This window comes from Clupea harengus, chromosome 8 (assembly GCF_900700415.2).
Source record: "Clupea harengus chromosome 8, Ch_v2.0.2, whole genome shotgun sequence".
NCBI lineage: Eukaryota > Metazoa > Chordata > Actinopteri > Clupeiformes > Clupeidae > Clupea > Clupea harengus.
In genome coordinates this window covers 26,021,747-26,041,532 of record NC_045159.1, presented here as the reverse complement: position 1 = coordinate 26,041,532, position 19,786 = coordinate 26,021,747, and the positions used below count along the sequence as shown (strand labels likewise).

At 43.4% G+C, this 19,786-nt stretch overlaps 2 protein-coding genes across 3 annotated transcripts; one reads left to right on the top strand and one right to left on the bottom strand.

Moving 5' to 3' along the window:
* Positions 1-159: 159 nt before the first annotated feature.
* On the bottom strand, positions 160-10,552 carry chrne (cholinergic receptor, nicotinic, epsilon). Of its 2 annotated transcripts, XM_012834814.3 has the most exons (12): positions 10,445-10,552; positions 8,043-8,179; positions 7,761-7,805; positions 7,472-7,578; positions 6,831-6,986; positions 6,019-6,122; positions 5,465-5,665; positions 5,116-5,230; positions 4,125-4,239; positions 3,679-3,892; positions 1,730-1,863; positions 160-1,301 (listed from the first exon to the last, which is right to left on the bottom strand). In XM_012834814.3, exons 1-12 carry the CDS (start codon positions 10,506-10,508, stop codon positions 1,134-1,136), a joined length of 1,560 nt encoding a protein of 519 aa, XP_012690268.1. In that variant the 5' UTR covers positions 10,509-10,552; the 3' UTR covers positions 160-1,133. The 2 variants fall into 2 exon arrangements, with proteins under 2 accessions (XP_012690268.1, XP_012690269.1); XM_012834815.2 differs by lacking the exon at positions 10,445-10,552 and having other exon boundaries at positions 7,761-7,837; positions 8,043-8,108.
* Positions 1,187-19,563, top strand: gltpd2b (glycolipid transfer protein domain containing 2b). The gene is made up of 6 exons (XM_012834822.3): positions 1,187-1,317; positions 14,155-14,229; positions 15,148-15,978; positions 16,790-16,848; positions 17,023-17,192; positions 17,732-19,563. The coding sequence occupies exons 3-6, from the start codon at positions 15,822-15,824 to the stop codon at positions 18,360-18,362; spliced, it is 1,017 nt and encodes a 338-aa protein (XP_012690276.1). The 5' UTR covers positions 1,187-1,317; positions 14,155-14,229; positions 15,148-15,821; the 3' UTR covers positions 18,363-19,563.
* Positions 19,564-19,786: the final 223 nt, after the last annotated feature.

Here is a 19,786-nt window from a genome sequence, read left to right as displayed (position 1 = left end):
AGACTTTGACTCAAGTCATTCTGAGATGGAGGATCTGTTATTTCCAATACAGTCTGTACCATATATATAAGTGATGTATATATACTCCTGAGGACAGGCATGGAATAGCAGTACCTGTTTTGTGCATCACTGCATTAAGCATTCAGACTCATGAGACAGTTGAATAGAAAATGTCTGTGTTATTATTCTCATAGTATCATATTATAGCATATTCAGCAACAGTCATCTTTAGTATTCACACAGATACAGATTGCTCTCCATGTCGTTGGGCATTATTTCATTAACATGGTAAAGTTACAGAGATTTCAAGTAAGACAGTATTTATGTCCTGTAACAGTAAACAGCACTTTTGATGTTTAAAAGTGGCTTAAACCTTCTGAATACTGTATTACTGAAATGACACAATATCCTCCGTACAGTGGCACATGGTCACATATCACAAGTTTTAAATGGCTGTAAACTTTAGGAAATGAACAGAGTTCACTTGACTCAAAGCTAAGTTTCATTTGTAAGAGAACATATCGTACCAATGAATCATCAGGGGGAACGAGATTAACTAGTAAACACCTTTCCCAAAAGTTATTGTAAATGCAATATAACAACAGAACACTTAACCAATGAACCAATGACATGACATATACGTACATAAAATGAAAGAACGATGGAAGAAGAACATTGAAAGATGCATCGTTTAAAAACAAAACAAAAAAACATTAAAAGGATAAACATCACATCAATGCAACACTTGCATCCACCACTGGGCACGAGATGTTATTCATACAAATAGAATAAGTCAATGATGTGCCAAGAGTACGGTTCCATACCTTTCTAAAAAACCATAATGTTATTATACACTACCTTGTTCTTAACCACATGTAAAAGTGAATGTTGAGAGGTGGCGGGAGAGAGCACTTTACATTTACATTTAGTCATTTAGCAGACGCTTTTATCCAAAGCGACTTACAAGGTATACACATTTTACATTTACACTGATGGCACACTGCACATCAGGAGCAATTAGGGGTTCAGGGTCTTGCTCAAGGACGCTTCGACAGGGAATTGAACTAGCAACCTTCTGATTACTATACGACTTCTCTACCTCTGTACCACTGTACCACTGTCGCCCCACTTGATTAAGGGGGAGTGTATGGCTTGTTTTCACCAGGGAAAGGAAATTCAGGAGCCTGGTTGAAGTGTCCCGTGAGGAAGATGGCCACGGTACCCAGAGCGAAGAGCAGAAGGGCCACCCAGAAGCACACCTTATCAATCATCTTCCCAATCAACACCCAGCTCTCCACTTCCTGAAGGTGGAATGAGGTAAGAGAGAGAGAGAGAGGGAGGTCCATAGGGTTAGGCAAAAGGGCAAAAAAGTCAAATACATTTTCAGTCATAGTGTGGGTATAGATATAGGTGATTTTCTATAAATATCTACATGTAAAATCAATGTTAAAAACAGGTGTATTTTTAAAATGTCATCTGGCTTTGCATAAGGCTGCAGTCAAAAAGATGCTTTGGGAAAAAATTGCTGAAACACTCCGGCAACTATACTTTCAACAAGGCCAATGTATTTACCAATCAGAAAAGAGAAGGGCATCCCTGCTCATCAGTTATTTTGCATTTGACTGCAGTGGTCCTATGGTGCAACTTAGCAAGATATTTTAATGTGAATCACAGCAGCTTTAAGAGAGAAACGTATACATAATATTCTTGACACAAAAGTTTCACATACGGATCCAACGTCATTTTGTTGCTTGGTGCTTTCTGCGATGAAGTTACAGGCATCCACACATTCTTTAATCTCTGGTGCCGCGTCAGCGAGGCTCTTGTAAAGGGTGGCTGTGGTGCTCACATCAATGTCATCCACTAGAGGGAGCCATTGACACAAAAATAACACATCATCCCTGTTGTTCCATTTATTACTGTGGCTTGAGACAGTCATAGTATTTCTTTAAATCTATAAATAAAGTAAAGTGTAAACCTGAGCTCAGTTGAATCTTTTTCTATTTTAGCTGGTGCAGCTACCATCCAGTTTAGTAATCCAGTAAACAACGACAAGATGTGCACCCAAGAAATTACAAAATAAACTTAAATTCATTAAGAAAAAAAAGTGGGCATCGACTGATCTCTGGACTGTCAAAACATGTCTGTGTATCGTGTTTGTAGTACTTAAAATGAAAAAAAAAAAAACAACACAGGTAAATTGACCAATGATCATATTACAGGCACAGTCCACGATTCCGGCGGAAGGTTGTTGATATCTGAGCTCAACAGCCCATCATATTACACACCTATCTTCCGCACATGTTGATTGGCTGGAAAAGTGTATGGCTCGGTTCACTTTTTTTTGTTTCCCATTAAGAACGCCAGTGTTCGAATATCACAGTTTTTTTGAACACGCACACTTACTTTGGAGGGCAATTCGCTGAATTTGCACAAAATGATTGGATTAGAATCGCAGACTACACCTTTAATGAAGGTGCTTTGTCATTTCATGTCCTGGTTTTGATAAGTCATTGACATTTTCCAGACAATGATCTCTCTAGTACTAGTCTTAAATATATATATAAATATATCACCAGCCCCTCAGCTATAGAAATACGTTTTTCCTTGTCATTTCCACTGAGCTCCACTAGGAGATGCTTAACGGTCTGACTTGTCATAGACCCAGATCTGTTTCTGGTGAGCAGAGAAGATTAGTAATATTATTACTAATCGGTAAGAGTAATAGCTAGGGGTGGGGGGAAAAAAATCGATTTTTCGATTTCTCTCGATTCTCTCTAGAACGATTCTGTCTCGATTCAGAAAAGTTCATAATCGATTTTTTAATCAAAAAAAAAATTTTTTTTTTTTTTTTTTTTTTTTTTTACACATCCATTTTGTGTTGAAATGCAAGCTGCATCGATTATTGCATTGTTCATTGAAAGTCATAATTGTGACAAGGAAAAGCTTTTTCTCTAATAAAAAATAGAGAAGGTAATTCATCTGTTGATTTTCTTTAATTATCAAACACAAAGTAGGAAGTGATTTGAGACTCTGAGTAGCAAACTCAAATGTTTTAAAAATCGACATGCATCAATAATCGTTTTATCGGTTTAGAATTGATAATCGATAATCGGTTTTGAATCGATAATCGGTTTAGAATCGATAATCGGTTTAGAATCGAATCGTTGACCACTGAATCGGAATCGAATCGAATCGTGAGGTGCCAAGAGATTCCCACCCCTAGTAATAGCTGACTGTAATATTCCATGACCCAGAGGCAGACTTGACTTTTTTTTTTTTTTTTTACACATCCATTTTGTGTTGAAATGCAAGCTGCATCGATTATTGCATTGTTCATTGAAAGTCATAATTGTGACAAGGAAAAGCTTTTTCTCTAATAAAAAATAGAGAAGGTAATTCATCTGTTGATTTTCTTTAATTATCAAACACAAAGTAGGAAGTGATTTGAGACTCTGAGTAGCAAACTCAAATGTTTTAAAAATCGACATGCATCGATAATCGTTTTATCGGTTTAGAATTGATAATCGATAATCGGTTTAGAATCGATAATCGGTTTAGAATCGAATCGTTGACCACTGAATCGGAATCGAATCGAATCGTGAGGTGCCAAGAGATTCCCACCCCTAGTAATAGCTGACTGTAATATTCCATGACCCAGAGGCAGACTTGACTTACCGAAGGAGCGAGTCAGGCCGTGGCGCTCCCGCTGCCGGTCGAACATCATCTCGCTGCGCGGCTGCTTCAGCACGTACTCCTCGGCCCGCTGCATCAGGCCGAACGAGCTGCGTCGCCGTTCCCTCGCTGCCTCCCCACCCATCTCTCTGTCGCCCTCTCCGTCATCCACCAGAGCGTTCATGCCCAGGAAGCGAGGGACAACCTGAAGGAAGAGCTGATGGAGAGACAGAGAGAGGAGAGCTAAGGCTTGATAGTAGTCGATAGGGCAAAATGTACGGAGAGAGGGAGACTACTTCATTATACAGCAATCTATACATTTAGTCAATCAATTATCAAACGCACATAAACTCACACACACACACACACACGTCTAATAACATTAAACGACCAAGACTGACGTTCACTTTCACACCCACATGGATAAATATTTGTGTGTCTGAACATACATGTCTGATAGAGGGAGACATGGTGTGGGTACTGGGCGTGCGGAGGGAGAAGTTGAGCACAATAATCATATTTGTGACAATGATGGTGGTCACCGACATTACGAAGATCACGTACCTAAAAGGACAGAGAAAGGTCAGCTGGCATAAAACAAGGATGAATCATTTGGCTGCATGTTTGCGGTACATGAAGAATGAAAAAAAGCTGTAATGTGCTTACTGTGGGAAACACAAAGCAATGCAAACAGAAGCATATTACTAGTGACAGACAGACAGACACACAGACAGCCAGACATACAGACAGACAGACAGACAGCCACCCAGACAGACAGACAGACAGACAGACAGACAGACACTCAGACAGACACTCAGACAGACACACAGACACACAGACAGACACACAGACAGACAGACAGACAGACAGACACACAGACAGACAGACAGACAGACAGACAGACACACAGACAGACACACAGACAGACAGACACACACACAGACAGACACACAGACAGACACACAGACAGACACACAGACAGACAGACACACAGACAGACACACAGACAGACAGACAGACACACAGACAGACAGACAGACAGACAGACAGACACACAGACAGACAGACACACAGACAGACAGACACACAGACAGACAGACACACAGACAGACAGACAGACAGACACACAGACAGACAGACAGACAGACACACAGACAGACACACAGACAGACAGACACACAGACAGACAGACAGACACACAGACAGACACACACACAGACAGACACTCAGACAGACACTCAGACAGACACACAGACAGACACACAGACAGACACTCACACACACACACAGACACACAGACAGACAGACAGACAGACACACACACAGACACACACACAGACACACACACAGACACACAGACAGACAGACAGACAGACAGACACACAGACAGACACACAGACAGACACACAGACAGACACACAGACAGACACTCATACTCACTTTCCAATCAGAGGGACAGACAATGATGTCTCTGGAATCTTCCCACCAATAAGGATGAGGAACACAGTCTGGGCCAGCAGCACAGAGATGGATACGGTCAACTTCTGTCCACCAGCTGTGTGTGTGTGCGTGTGTGTGCGCAAAGAGAGCGTTAGAATTTTCAATGCACTCTTGATGCAGTCTTGAATAATATCAGTAAACAGTGTTTTACAGCTTATAATGCAATGATGTAATCTAAATACACACCAGGCCCTTATTTATAGAAACATAGAACCCCCCATACAGACACACACACACACACACACACACACACACACACACACACACACACACACACACACACACATACCTTGGGCTGGGAGGAAGAAGGCCAGCAGGACCAAAGAGGAGATGAGCGAGCAAGGCAGGATAATATTGATGACGTAGAAAAGTGGTTTCCTTTGGATGATCAGATAGAAAAAGATCTCCTCGTATTCCAGGTCATCTGGAGTATACTTGTTGTTTATTATCTTTCGGGCTGGCCTATGTTTGATTGCCCACTCTCCATTCTCTGTAAAAAAAAAAAGAAAGAAAAGAGCAGATTGACAAAATAGAGTCAAGAGGTGCACAAGAGCAGAAGCAGCGCCACCTACTGTTGACACTTTTGTATCTTGATGACATCATACAAGTACGTTAATATCACTGTCAGAATGGGAGGAGGGAGATTCTATTGAATCACTGCAGAGAAGTGGAAAATGTTGTATTGTAAATCAGTTAGCTGTTCCTCTGCTTTGAGGGGGCTGTTTTGCGAAGCATGATGTTTATATTGTTTGTTGATGTAGTTTCGTGTTTAAAGGGGCACCATGTTCACTTGGAAGAGGTGTTTGACAATGTTATGCATGCATCCTAGGGAACGTATGTTACCAGTGAAAGCCTCAGGGTCAATAACCACCCACTCAATGGGTTCGGAAGTTTCTTCGTCGATAGCCAGTTTGAGTTCGACCTCATTAGGGCTGTAGGTTTGAGACCTGAGGACAAAGCAATGATGAAGTCATAGGCATGAGATCATGACGGAGCAGTCTTGGTAAAATATCACATTGTGACATAGGCTCTTCCCCTTCCCAACTGACTGAGCTCTGGCATTCCAAGTCTCTCCAGGAATGCCATAGCATAGCACAACAATCCAAGCATCCCAGACCATCACCCAAACTGAAACTGGATTCATCACATATTTCAAAATAGTAGGTGTGGTGAAAGTCCTTTAACAGATTTGAGGTTACTTGTGTATATTTATGAAATTGTGGCCAGGGCCTTAATAATAAAGTTGCTGTTGAAGGGGGTAGCTGGGGCTAATATGGTCCACTCGGCGTTGGCCTTGAGTGTGGAGGCACAGATGAGTGAGCACTGAACTCTGCCATGTCCTCACTGAGTACCTCAAGAAGGGTCCCAACACAAACAAAAGGCCCAGTTCTCCGCCTGCTCACCAGACAGCCAAATATGGATTAAGTGTACTGTCCCACAACGGGTGTTGTAACAATATCGGTGGGTGCAACATTGTTGGTGGCAAGACAAGTCCCTATAATTCACGTGTGTTCCTATTTGTCTTGAAAATGTCAATTGAATGTAAATACAGACACACACAAACATTCCCCCCCCCCCCCCCCCCCCCCCCCCCCTCTCGCACCCCCCACACACAGACACACACACACACACACACACACACATCCAATCCTGACCTGAAGACCATTGTGCAGTTCTGGTAATCAAAGGGGAAGTAGGTAATCTCAATGGCGCAGGTGCTTCGGTAGATGGCGGGGGGAAGCCAGTACACGTATCCACTGGAGTAGATGAGGACATTAGCGTAGTAGGCTACATCAAACTTCCCATCAATGCTGCAGAGAGAGGAGGGGGGAAAGCCCTTTTGTAAATGGTGTTGTACTGTGCCTCTTTTTTCTTTTTCTATGTCTCTTAAGACATTCCTTGCTTTGTAACCGAGAGATGGTAACAGGAGAGGGTGGGCTGTGTCCTGGGACAAGAATGTCAAACTCCCAACTCGATCTGAAAAGGCCAATGAAACGGCACCTTGTGTGTTTACTATCTCCTGTCGATTTCTCTCAAGTCTCTTCAAAGATATTCCTTGTGTTCACACATCAGATACAAAGACGAAACAGTGACACGAATACAGTGGCTGTATTTAATGGTGCACCACATACAAACACCACTATAACATACTTTGTGACATTATATTATTATCAGCCACAAAGTACTTCATAGACCAATCCAAGAATAGAAACCCCCCAAGGAAAGTGGATAGTGATATGTTAGTAGTATACTAAAAGCAATGGGAGTAAAGAGAAAGCGCTCTTCTGAGCCTCACTTGTTCTCCAGGCCGATGTCAGGAAGCCAGACCAAGTGGGAGGGCACGCGGATCACCTCCATCTGGTGGGTTCCTTCGTCCCATGACAAACGATAATCTGTCCATTGCTGAGAGGCAGCAGAGAAAGGCCATAAAGGATTGCAAGCAAAAAGAAAGAAAGAAAGAAAGAAAGAAAGAAAGAGTGTATAATGCAAAATACAAAAAAAAATGGGAAAGGTGAAGGCAAACTGCGGAACAAATACAGGAAGATGTCTAAAAAGAGTTAACTGCGAAAAGGGAGAAAACTTACTAGTTCAAGCCAAACACTGGTAGTGAGAGTCTCCGCCTTTTCATTCTGAATGACAGAGTGACAGATTTCTGTGATTACTGTAAAGTAGGAATATTTAAGCTGTTAAGCCTAGTTTGTAAAATGAGAGAGCTGGAAAGGTCAACACAAGTTTGTACAGAACTTTTGATGTTTTTTGAATATGTTATATGAACAAACAAGACTTAACAGGACCATTTTTTCATGTAATAATCCAGTTCACAAATAAATTGCAATAGGTGTCTTTGGAGCACATGTAATGCGTACCAAGGAGATGAGGTTGGTAAGGGTCAGTTTCACCTGCACCTCAACCTTGTCTGAGGCGTTCGCTGCGGGGCGGATGTTCTTATTGTAGTTTTTAAAGATTTCTTTGATGATGTCTACTTCTGCATTCCCTCCCACAACTGATAGAGAGAAAAAGAGACAGAGAGAGAGAGAGAGAGAGAGAGAGGGAGGAAGAAAGAGAGAGAGATAGAGACAGAGAGGGAGGAAGAAAGAGAGAGAGATAGAGACAGAGAGAGAGAGAGAGAGACAGAGAGGGAGGAAGAAAGAGAGAGAGAGATAGAGACAGAGAGGAGAGAGACAGACAGAGATCGAGAGAGAGAGAGAGCGAGAGAGAGAAAGATATAGAGAAAGAGAAACCATGATGGAGACAGAGAGAGAGAGAAAGAGAGAGAAAGAGAGGGAAAGAGAGGGAGAGAGAGTGAGAGTTAGAGGGTGGTGGGGAAGGTGCGGTCGAGAAACCGTTTTTGACATGTCCTTGTCCTTGTTATAGTTTTGATGTAGTACCATGGATGACAGACACACAGACATACACACAGACACACAGACATACACACAGACACACACACAGACATACACACAGACATACACACAGACACACAGACTTACACATGAGACACACACTAAAGAACAGTGCACAAAGTGCCAAAGACCATCTGATGCATATTGTTCATAAAGCTGGAAACACAGGGGAGGTTTGCCTGTTGCCAAGTCCTAATCTCCCCATGGTGTCGAGCACAGAATTGTATATGCACCTCCAAGTAAAGACACGTGAATAGATTTTTGTATCCATGTGGATTAAATAAACAATCCTGTAGAGCCAGTTAGTATTTACCCAGTTACATCACAGCAGTCGCCAGCTTGATGAAACTAAACTGCAGCATTTAAAAAATAAAGTTGGGCAAGAAGCATCATTATATATTCTATAATTGGGCAATAAGCTATATTCATACACTAATAAACTAAACTAAACTCTATTCTGCACTCTAATAGCGTTCCATGATTGGTAATCTACAGTCCCATTCAATAGTAAGAGTCCATGGCAAAGTTGAAGTACGATGTGGGCCAGACGTTATGTCAACAGTTCAAATGCTTTGCAGGAAAACACTGAACAACATTGAGGAGCAGGACTAAGTCTAACAACGAGGAAGACTTTCTGTGTGCTTTAAAAATAACTTTCTAATCATTTTTGGGCTTAGTGGAGTTTTCAATTGAATTCAAGGAAACAATTTGAGGTATTTTCCATCATCTAGACAACACAATGACTAATCAAGGTGGACTTTCTGTGTCTGAAATCTGGAAAGAAAAGTAGTTTTTTTGTTTTCACTGTAAATCCTACAAAATCCCAGTGCTTATCTGTTGTACATAGCCACAATTCTTCAAAGCAGTGCCTGGCTTGGCAGAATACAAAATAGCTTCATCAGATCAACATGTAACTTCAAGGCGCTGTTGACTTGGAGGAGACTTTCAAGGCCTTAAAGGACTGTCTGGTAGATCAGTAATGAGCATGGCCCGAGAGATGGTAGCAGGAGAGGGTGGGCTGTGTCCTGGGACAAGAATGTCAAACTCCCAACTCAATCTGAAAAGGCCAATGAAACGGCACCTTGTGTGTTTACTATCTCCTGTTGATTTTAAAATGAGTAAACAACAGCGTAAACTATACAGTGGTTTTTGAAAAAGTTAGCATATTAGTTGTGTCATGGTGACATTAATGCTGTTTCTGTTTTGTATTATGTACACTTTATTGAAGAACAGTGCTAAATGCTAAATATCTTAGCCCGCTGCATATTCCTCTTCAAAAAGACAAGCACATGCACACCTTCTAACACACATTCTGACAGTGTGCACAGCCCTGTTTTGAACAGACTAATCTTCAACAAGGAACAACAGAATCAATCAGCAATCAATCAATCAGCAATCAATGCAAATACATCTCAGAAACTGCACCCCAGGGCATGGTTTGTAGTACCCACGTGTCTGCCAGACAAAGGTTTTCAGATGATCGGGCTCATTTCATTTTTAGGCGCTGTATTACACTCACAAAACAATGATGCTTACCAAGCTTAAAGTTGTCTTTTGTCATTGTGCCATATAAAAGTACTATTTTTGACAAATCGGATATCTTAGGCCTCTGATTAATACAATATTAAAGCACAAAAGATTTTTTGCTGAATAATTATCAACTTGCTTCAACTCAACACCCTTAGCTAACCAAGCAATTACTGCCAAATAAAACATCATCTGCCGATGACATTTTAGTATACTTAAATCTTTTTCACAGTCTTTTTTGCGGGTGTCACTATGCACAGGAAACGGAACAAAGAAGCAAAGGACAAGTGCTCGGTTCACACCTCACAGTTCAGCCTTCATGTTCAAAGCCACCCTACCTTGTCTGGAGAACAGAGCAATGGCCACAGCAGCCACGCACGTCCAAACGGACAGGGCTGCCATCTCCGCGTCGTTTGTTCCTTACACACACCGTCTCCTCGGCGTCTGGCTAAGAGTTCGAAAGAAAGAGAAAGCGAGAAGTTATTTCCGAGTCGCTCCTCTCCCCTTATCCCACTGGCTCTCGCCTCGGGTCCTCCAGCTGTCGCTGTCCGCAGCTCGGGTTACACGGCGGTCCAGGCAGCGCTAAACTTGGTCTTAAAGCCATACTCAGGTGGCACATAATAATCATCATTATCATTATGGTGCTTGTAGTGATGACAATCACACAGATGACAATGTCGGTTCTTCAACTAGATGTGTCAAGAAAACACCATGGGAAAGACCTGCCGACAGCACGGAACGCGTCTGTCTCTGAAAGAGTTGATGCAAAACAACCAACATCTGGCCCTTGAGTGCATAGTTTAGCAACAACGTGTCTATGACAACAATGTGGCGTATTTTTTTAATAAATGATAACACACAATGACATGATTACCCACTGGGGAGTTGAGTGCCGACCTGCATAGTCTCTAAGCAAGGTGAACAGGTGGAGCTGAGGCCCGTCTCGGAGGCCAGCACTTTGCCCTCGCTCCCCGCAGCAAGGGTATAAATAACCCCCTGTGCCGTCTGCTGGGCCAAGCCCCTCACTGGGTCAATGTCGGGGGATGTTGTGTGTGTGTGTGTGTGTGTGTGTGTGTGTGTGTGTATGGGGGTGGGGAGTGTGGGGTGCGAGAGGGCGAGAGGGAAAAAGAGAGAGGCAGAGAGAGGGGAGATCAGGGCTTTGGCAGGATCTGGACATACTGAGGAGACAGATGACGTTGGCTAAAAATGCATCGGGTGCCATCCAGTGCCTGTGCCTGTGCATGCCTTTGTGTGGGATGAATTACGCGCTGGCTTTTGAGATACAAAACAAACTTGGGTGTACAGCTGAGGGTCATAATATATCCTCAGTGAGTGTTAAGTGTCAACTCTGCTAAAAAAAAGGTAAGTTGTGAAACGTGAATATGAGAAGTGCATATTGTCAGCAAACAATTGTACTGTATTATGTGCTGTGAACAAATGAACCAGCCTCTGTGAGAGCCCACCAGAGCTGCTAGTTACATCAATATCCAGCCACTCTAATGACAAATCTCTCTGTGGGAAGACCACCTCCATGCAGTTGCTGAGATAACGTTTAAGAGTGTGTCACTAAGAGAGGTGGGCCTGTGAGCAGTGTGTCTCCTGCCCAGTGGACAGCCTGTTGAGGAGTGTGTCTCCTGCCTAGTGGACAGCCTGTTGAGGAGTGTGTCTCCTGCCCAGTGGACGGCCTGTTGAGGAGTGTGTCTCCTGCCCAGTGGACAGGCTGTTGTTGCAGTGTGTCTCCTGCCCAGTGGACGGCCTGTGAGCAGTGTGTATCCTGCCCAGTGGACGGGCTGTTGAGGAGTGTGTCTCCTGCCCAGTGGACAACCTGTTGAGCAGTGTGTCTCCTGCCCAGTGGACGGGCCTGTGAGCAGTGTGTCTCCTGCCCAGTGGATGGGAGCAGTGTGTCTCCTGCCCAGTGGACGGCCTGTTGAGCAGTGTGTCTCCTGCCCAGTGGACGGGCCTGTGAGCAGTGTGTCTCCTGCCCAGAGGACGGGCTGTTGCTGCTTAAGTTTGCTCTTCACTGCCCCTCAGCTGAAGTGTCATTGGATTTCACTGCAAATGAGCCAGGCTTATTTGAGTGGCGCGAGAATTCTTGGCTCCTTGGTGTACTATTAATATGCCATGTAACAGAGCTGTTTCCCTCAGGGGTAACCGGAAACTGTGCATCCGTGTGTGAGTGTGTGTGTGTGTGTGTGTGTGTGTGTGTTTGTGTGTCAAGTCGCACTGGATAAATCATGACGGACTCAGGCGAGACTTTATCACACTCAGAATCCCACTGTCTCCTCCCCTCCGGTGGTGAACTGCACATGTAAGTCTCTGGAAGCGTTTGGAAACACATCACATAGGTGGAAGGAACCACTGTTGTTAGATGAAAATTCACCCTAGTTACCTCAGGACTCCGGAGCTGCATATAAGTATATGTATTAGACAAACAACAACAACAATTGCAATCTGGCTCACTCCCAGCACAAGGCTGAAAGTGAAGCCATGATAAACACATCGCACAAGGTTTATATAGACAGAAGTTTAGCGTTCAGCAGGGAAAACCACGTGGTGCATTTCTGACGTCCGAGGAAAGGATGGACATTTTGCACAAGGTCGGAAGAAGCACAGTTCGACCCTTCTTATCACCTCTGGTCTAAACATGCTCTTGTACATATGCTGACTAAGTGGCACCTAATAATCTAAGTCACACACACACACACACACACACACACAGAAACACAGAAAAGCCATGTTCCTGCTTTCATAAGCACATGATTCATACAAGGAATATATTAATACAAGGCACTTGATTCATATATTCTTAAGTCATTAACAGTGCTTGAATTATCTCCATCAACTGTCCAGACCAACGACATAACTGGGAGTGGGCCAAGGTTTCTGTGTGTTCGTCTCTCTGTGCTTTGCTGAAATACAATATTTATATTTAAGGACATTGTATCGGTAAACTTAATGAATCTGACTCCACTCAATATGGGGAACTCAGTCTTAGTCCCTGTTCTTTTAATGCTATATTGCTAGGCTGACCTAGGGTTATGTCTTTGGATGCCTACAAACTGTGTTGACGAATACCCCTCTTACTTTTTAAAAACTGGTTTCTTCTAGGAATAGTGTTCGCTCAGAATATTGCCATGGCCGTTTTCTAAATTTTGGCCTATTCCACGGACACAACCTGTTACTAGTTGTGGAGAATAGCTCAGAGGCTACAGTGCTGCTACGGGGCTTACCAGCGTGTTGGACTGAACCGGCTGCTGTGCAATCTTAGTATATAACCATTCGGTCCAGTGCAGAGGTTGGACAGCAATCTGGACCGCTGTATAATACAATGTAACAGTTCTGCTGTAGCTTGTCCAACACAGGTGATTAGCCAGGTACCTCAAGACTTACATCACTGTTTTATTGGTTTGAAACTAATCCTAGCCAGTCATTGTGGAAACACCTTACCTAGTAATAATTCTCTTGTTAGGAATTTTCTTGAGAGGCCATAGTGGATCAGAGCATCCCAATTTATTTTTTCAGGTACAAGTTACTAATAAAGTTACACATTCAAACTAGGCTAAAGTGAATAATCTAAAGTTACAAATACATAAAAGGGACACATATGAAACATCCAAACATTCAGAGAGTATGAACATACCTGGCTGCTCAGAGGATGATGGCTACACACATAGAGTCTGGGAGTCTCTGGCTACAGAATACTCAAAGTCCTTTGACTATCTTCCCCTTAAATACCCAGTTAATTTAGTCCTACATCTGGTATAATAATTCATCACATGGAATTTGGTGTTTACTGATGGGGATCACACAGACAAATGGAGGGGTGTGTCACCTCGAGAGGGGGGGCTTCCTGCGAACCCACAGACACCAGAATTCTCATGACTCTTGAGATCTATGTTAAAACGAATCAGCCGTGGGACTGCTGTACCGCTCACACTGAGAACATTCAAAGGAACCCAAACATGACAAGGAGATCATTTTATAATGCAATACCACACCCTTAACCCTTAACCCTTAATTACCCTTAATTCCATTTCCCTGCCCTTAGTTTGACCCTGGTGTGGAAAAGCAGGGAGAGAACCAGAGACAGAGTGGGGAGACATGGACATCAGCAGGGGTGTGGGTAAGTCAACCATGTAGGACAATGCACTTCTGTATATTGCCATATTTATGGAATTAGACCCAAGGTATCCACAACCAGTACAACGGTGAGAATTGTTAGGTTGGGTTTATTGCTTTGGAGAGTTTGGACAACTACATGAGCCCTAGGGTCCATATCTTAAACAATGTTGCTTTGTGTGTGCGTGCGTGTGTGTGTGCGTGTGCGTGTGCGTGTGTGTGTGTGTGTGTGTGTGTGTGTGTGTGTGTGTGCGCTTCTGTGCGTGGGTGTACGTGCGAGTGTGTGTGTGTGTGTGTGTGTGTGCTTACGTGCGTACGTGTGTGTGTGTGTGTGTGTGTGTGTGTGTGTGTGTGTGTGTGTGTGTATAGATGCACATGATCACGAGTCAAAGATATAACTAGATAAGATCGCATTCCTATGTCCAGAGTCTAGAGTCTTTGAGAGCAGTCCAAAAGCTCTAAGCGAGAACGAGAGTGACCAACTGAATCATTGAAGATGAGGACATTTTTGATTGATAAAGAAGAAGGCCGTACCTCCTTTACACTCATAATAATGACATATTTTCCGTGGTATCTAGACACACGTTGAAGGGGGGGAGGGGCGCTGACCTCAAAGAAAGGGGAGTAAGTCAGAGGGCACGGACACAGTTCCAATAACCTACACATGAAATGGGCACTTAGAGTTAAGCAAGAGAGATCAAGTCAACATCAGGTCAGAATTCCAATATTTTTTGGAAATACCCAACAACACGACCTCCGTGCATGTATCTCTTGATAGGCTCACATCCAATTCAGAAACAAATTAATGATTTACTCCCACGGACAACAAGCCCCCCTTGATGTTTACATGGTAAGCAGGCTCTCTGATCTCTTGTCAGTGTCAACTCACTCTATGTCAATTCACCTTTCTCTCCATTCCCAGAAAAAAATGTGGAAGTTTGGAATCAACACTTTTGAATACTGAGGAATTATTCCACACAATCACTCCTCAGTCTTATACATAAAGAACCACAACTGCCGAAAGGCTTACTCTCCATACCAGATAAAAACATGCTTTTAGAATCAAAGCTTTAGAATACTGAGAAATAATTCCACATAAAAGCTCCTCAGTCTTAATACATAAAGGACCATAACTGCAGATGGGCCTGGTGAACATTCCAGGGGTTACAACAGGGCAGAGTGCCTATGAATGCCTAATCACAGCACCGGCAGCTAAGCTAGAGTTAACCTCTGGACTCTCCCATTGAACAACAGAGCCATAGTCATACACGGAACAGCATATCAGCAAGAAAATTGGCCAATAGACAAGGAGCAGGGAGTCACAAAAGAGAAATAAGGGAAGAGAAGAGGACAGCTGGACAGCGAGAGGAGAAAAAGGAAGTTGGAATAGAAGTCTTGAGTTTTCCTGAAAGGGCTTCTCAGCGCAGTGAGAAAAGTAACACAACCGCCGCTGGCATCTAGCACTGGTGAAACCGATGAAGAAAGCAGGAACAGGAAGGTCATGAGAAAGAGTGAGTAAGAGAGGGATTGGGCAAGGAGAGAAAGAGGAAGGCAAGAATAGCATAGTAACAACAAGAGACCATGAGACGGTAGCCCATGGTGAGAGAAGACATTTCTGGCTTAAGGAAGGAGCTGAGGAGGTGGAGGTGGAGGAGGAGGTGCACACCGATGAGGAGGACAATAATGGGAGTGAAATGCAGGGCGGCGCTGGCCATCGTGTTTATCCTGCTCCTGCTCGGGTCGCTCTGGCTATGTGAGTACCCCGGGCTGACCACACGTGGTCACACACACACACACACACACACACACACATCACATGACAAGATTCATTAACTTCATGTTGATTTACACGGATTAATACCTACATATATGTCATTTGATTCATACAGACATGGAAACGTATTTACACACGTACACATATTTGAAATATCAGGCAAGGAAGGTTTGAAAGGGCAGTTGTCATTTACAGATAGTGAATATTATACTCAGCATTACTGAAAGAGTTTGAAATGTTAAGGCTATTACATATTATATACTATTAAATATATAGCTATAAAAGTTTTCATGTCGTTGCGCTTTAATGTAACCTTTACACAGTTTAATGAAAATGGCAGCCATTATGAATGAAACTGTTTGGATTGTTGTCTGTATTTGGTATGAATCTCCTATTTAAATGCAGAGCTGAAGCCCTTATAGCCTTCCTAGAAGGTACATCACCAGTTTCACTACAAATCCATGCTTGTTTATGCTAACTCACAAAAAAAGTCTGAAAGCCACTGTAAGTTCTCTTACACTTCAAAAAAATTGCTACAGAGCAAATGTTTTCAGTTCAGCGGCTATTTTTCACTGTCTTTGAAGTGCAAAGATATGGTCATATATGATGAATGAATATTCAGTGTGGTGTCACTGAAACGTATTTCACTGCTGTTGAGTGTCATCATTATGTGTCATTATTTTTCTGCCCCTAGTTCTATATTTGTCGATCAGCCTCTGTTGGACAGTGTGACTGGCAGAAATACAATCACATGCTCATCTCATATCTTCTATCACTTATCCCCCCCCAGATGGAAACTTGAACAGCCCCTGGGAGTCCTGCCTGAAGGTCTACAATCAACAAGATAAGGTACAGGCTGAGCAAGCAAATGCTTTGGTCATTTTCTCTCTCCCCTGTGGTAATCTTAACTATGATGAAAAAAAACGGCTGTTTTCCAAGAAAAGCTCCTCTTCTTGGCACTTAACAAAATAGGGCTCTTCGGCTAACGTCCTTCTCTATGTCATTCTTCTCCGTCAATTACAGACTGTGTTTCACAGAAACGAGAGTAGTCAGGGGGACTCTGATTCGCTGGAGTTGTGCCCTGGCCAGACATTCCAAATCTCCCTGCTGTATTCTCACCTGCGCGGCGCACCCGTGGGGACCGATGACGTTCTCCTTCAGCCATACCTCTCCAGCTGGGATGAACTTATCAAGTGAGTGCTGTGGAGGAAGCGTGATTAGAGCCATCTAGATGCCACAACCTAATGGATATCAGGATATCAGCTTCCAAACCAGAAGATTTACAGGATCATTTTGTGACATTTTGTCTCCAGAAAATCAAACAATAGTAACAATAACATTGGTACTTCAGGCTTTATTATTTAACTGATAAGAAGCATATTCCAGACAGACTATCCTTGAGCTTTGGTTAGTTACCAAATTACATTTCTGAGACTTGTTTTGTGCCCTGCACAGACTGCAGGTTATTTCAACTGAGCTAAATGTAAGAATATACAGTTCAGCTAACTTGTAAGTATAAACAGTTCATACAGCGTTCAGCTGAATGCAGTATGCATTCATACAAGCAGAATAGCAGTACCAATGAAATCCTAAAACGTGAGAAAGAACTGTTCTTTAAGTACGGACATACCAGACAAATATACAATTTACCAGAACTACTTTTTTGTTGCCACATTTACCCAACATTTCACATTTATCATTCTAATATTCCTGCCATCTTTCTTCCCCTTAGGTTCTTGTCCGCTATGGGCCCTCTGGTTGGTGCCATTACCACAGAGATTGAGACAAAAACCAACATCATCCGTGAGTTGGCAGAGCAGGAAGAAGAGCGATCGAGAATGAAGCGCAGGAGCGGGGCGAGAGCAGAGGGGGGAAACTCTGACACCCTGAACGCCAACATGCTCCCGTCTTCCGTGGACTCTATCTCGCCGGGGGGCTACGACTCGGTCCGCTCCATGATCTCGACGGAGCTGAGCCGAGACCTGGTGAACTTCGAGGAGCACACAGACTCTGGCTGCCGCACACTGCTAAGACTCCACCGTGCCCTCGAGTGGCTGAAGCTGTTCATGCAGAGGCTTGGCGAGGGCCCGGAGCCGCTGTCGGGACGGATGCGGAAGCCCTCTGACCTTTGCCGGCAGGCCTACCAAAAAACCCTGGCCCACCATCACCCCTGGTGGATTCGCCATATGGCTGAACTGGCTTTCATCGCCCTGCCAGAAAGAACATTTTTTTACAGACTAATATGCGTGCAAAACCAGGAGGAGGCCTCTGCAATACTCGACAAAGTGGTCCATGCCGCTGAAGTGGTGTACAACAGCACCCAAAGGGCTCTGGAAGAGCACAACATGCTGGACTTGCCGTGAGGGGCGAGGAATTTATGCCTTGTTTGAAAGGTCACAGTGACTGTGTTTGGCAAATATCATGATCATTCTGAGTTTGATCCAGCAGTGCCATTCAATCTTCTCACCAGTTCCCTCCGACTAACAGACATGGCCACAAAACATGCACACATATACACTACAAGGGCAGAACACACACATTTCAGTGTTGCTCATTGGGAATACATTTCATGACATGTTCTAATTGTCTGTGCATTCATTAAACAAATGACTGCATCAGCAATAAAGACAATAACGAAGTATAAAAGCTTTGTGGATGAACACAGCATCTTTTCATCAAAGAAGGGCCAAATCCCAATAACAATTCATTAAATATCTAACAAAGAACACATTTTTGAGAGACTCAAGACAGCATGGATTGTGGACTTCCCTGGATTGGATAAAACCATATTTGTGGGGTGAAATAAGGTAGAATAATTAAATAATGATGTGATTTGAAACAAGTGATGTCAACAGGTCATTGTAATCATGATTTGGTACAAAAGCAACATCCAGGAAAGGCCTAGTCCTTAAGGAGATGGACTGAGGATCGCCAGCTTGCCAGCAAATGCGTGAGCAAATTATTGAAATGTGTAAACACAATGTTTTCTCAAAGAAAGATAGGAAGGGATTTGGATATTTTTCCCTCCACAGTGCATAACATAATTAAAACATTAGAGGAATCTGGAGGAATTTCAGTGCGTAAAAGGCAAGGGCACAAGCCTAAGCTGAACAACCATGATCTCCGACCCCTCAGACGGCACTGCATCAAGAACCGTCATTCATCCATTCATCTATAAGTGATACAACCACACGGACTCAGGATTACATTGGCAAACCTTTGTCAAGCAGTACAATACGTTGTTACATCCACAAATGCCAGTTAAAACTTTACTGTGCCAAAAGGAAACCTTATGTTAACCGTGTCCAGAAGCGCCGTCGACTTCTCTGGGCTCGGAGGCATCTGGGAGGCATTGGAGACGTGTATTGTGGTCAGACGTTTCAGTATTTCAAGGCCTTTTTTGGAGGAAATGGACCATCCAGCTCCGGACCAAAGCAGAAAAGGACCATCCAGACTGTTACTAGCAACAAGTCCAAAAGCCAGGGTCTGTCGTGGTATGGGGTTGTGTCAGTGCCCTTGGCAAAGGTAACTTACAGTTCTGTGATGGCACCATTAATGCCGAAAAGTACGTAGAGATTTTGGAGCAACATATGCTGCCTTCAAGACGACATCCTTTCCAGGGAAGCCCATGCATATTTCAACAAGACAATGCAAAACCACATTCTGCTCACATTTCAAAGGCATGGCTGAGGAAAAAGGGTGTGCTGGACTGGCCTGCCTACAGTCCTAACTTGTTCCCCATAGAGAATAGAGAAAAAATTGGACAACAAAGACCTCTGTACCGTTG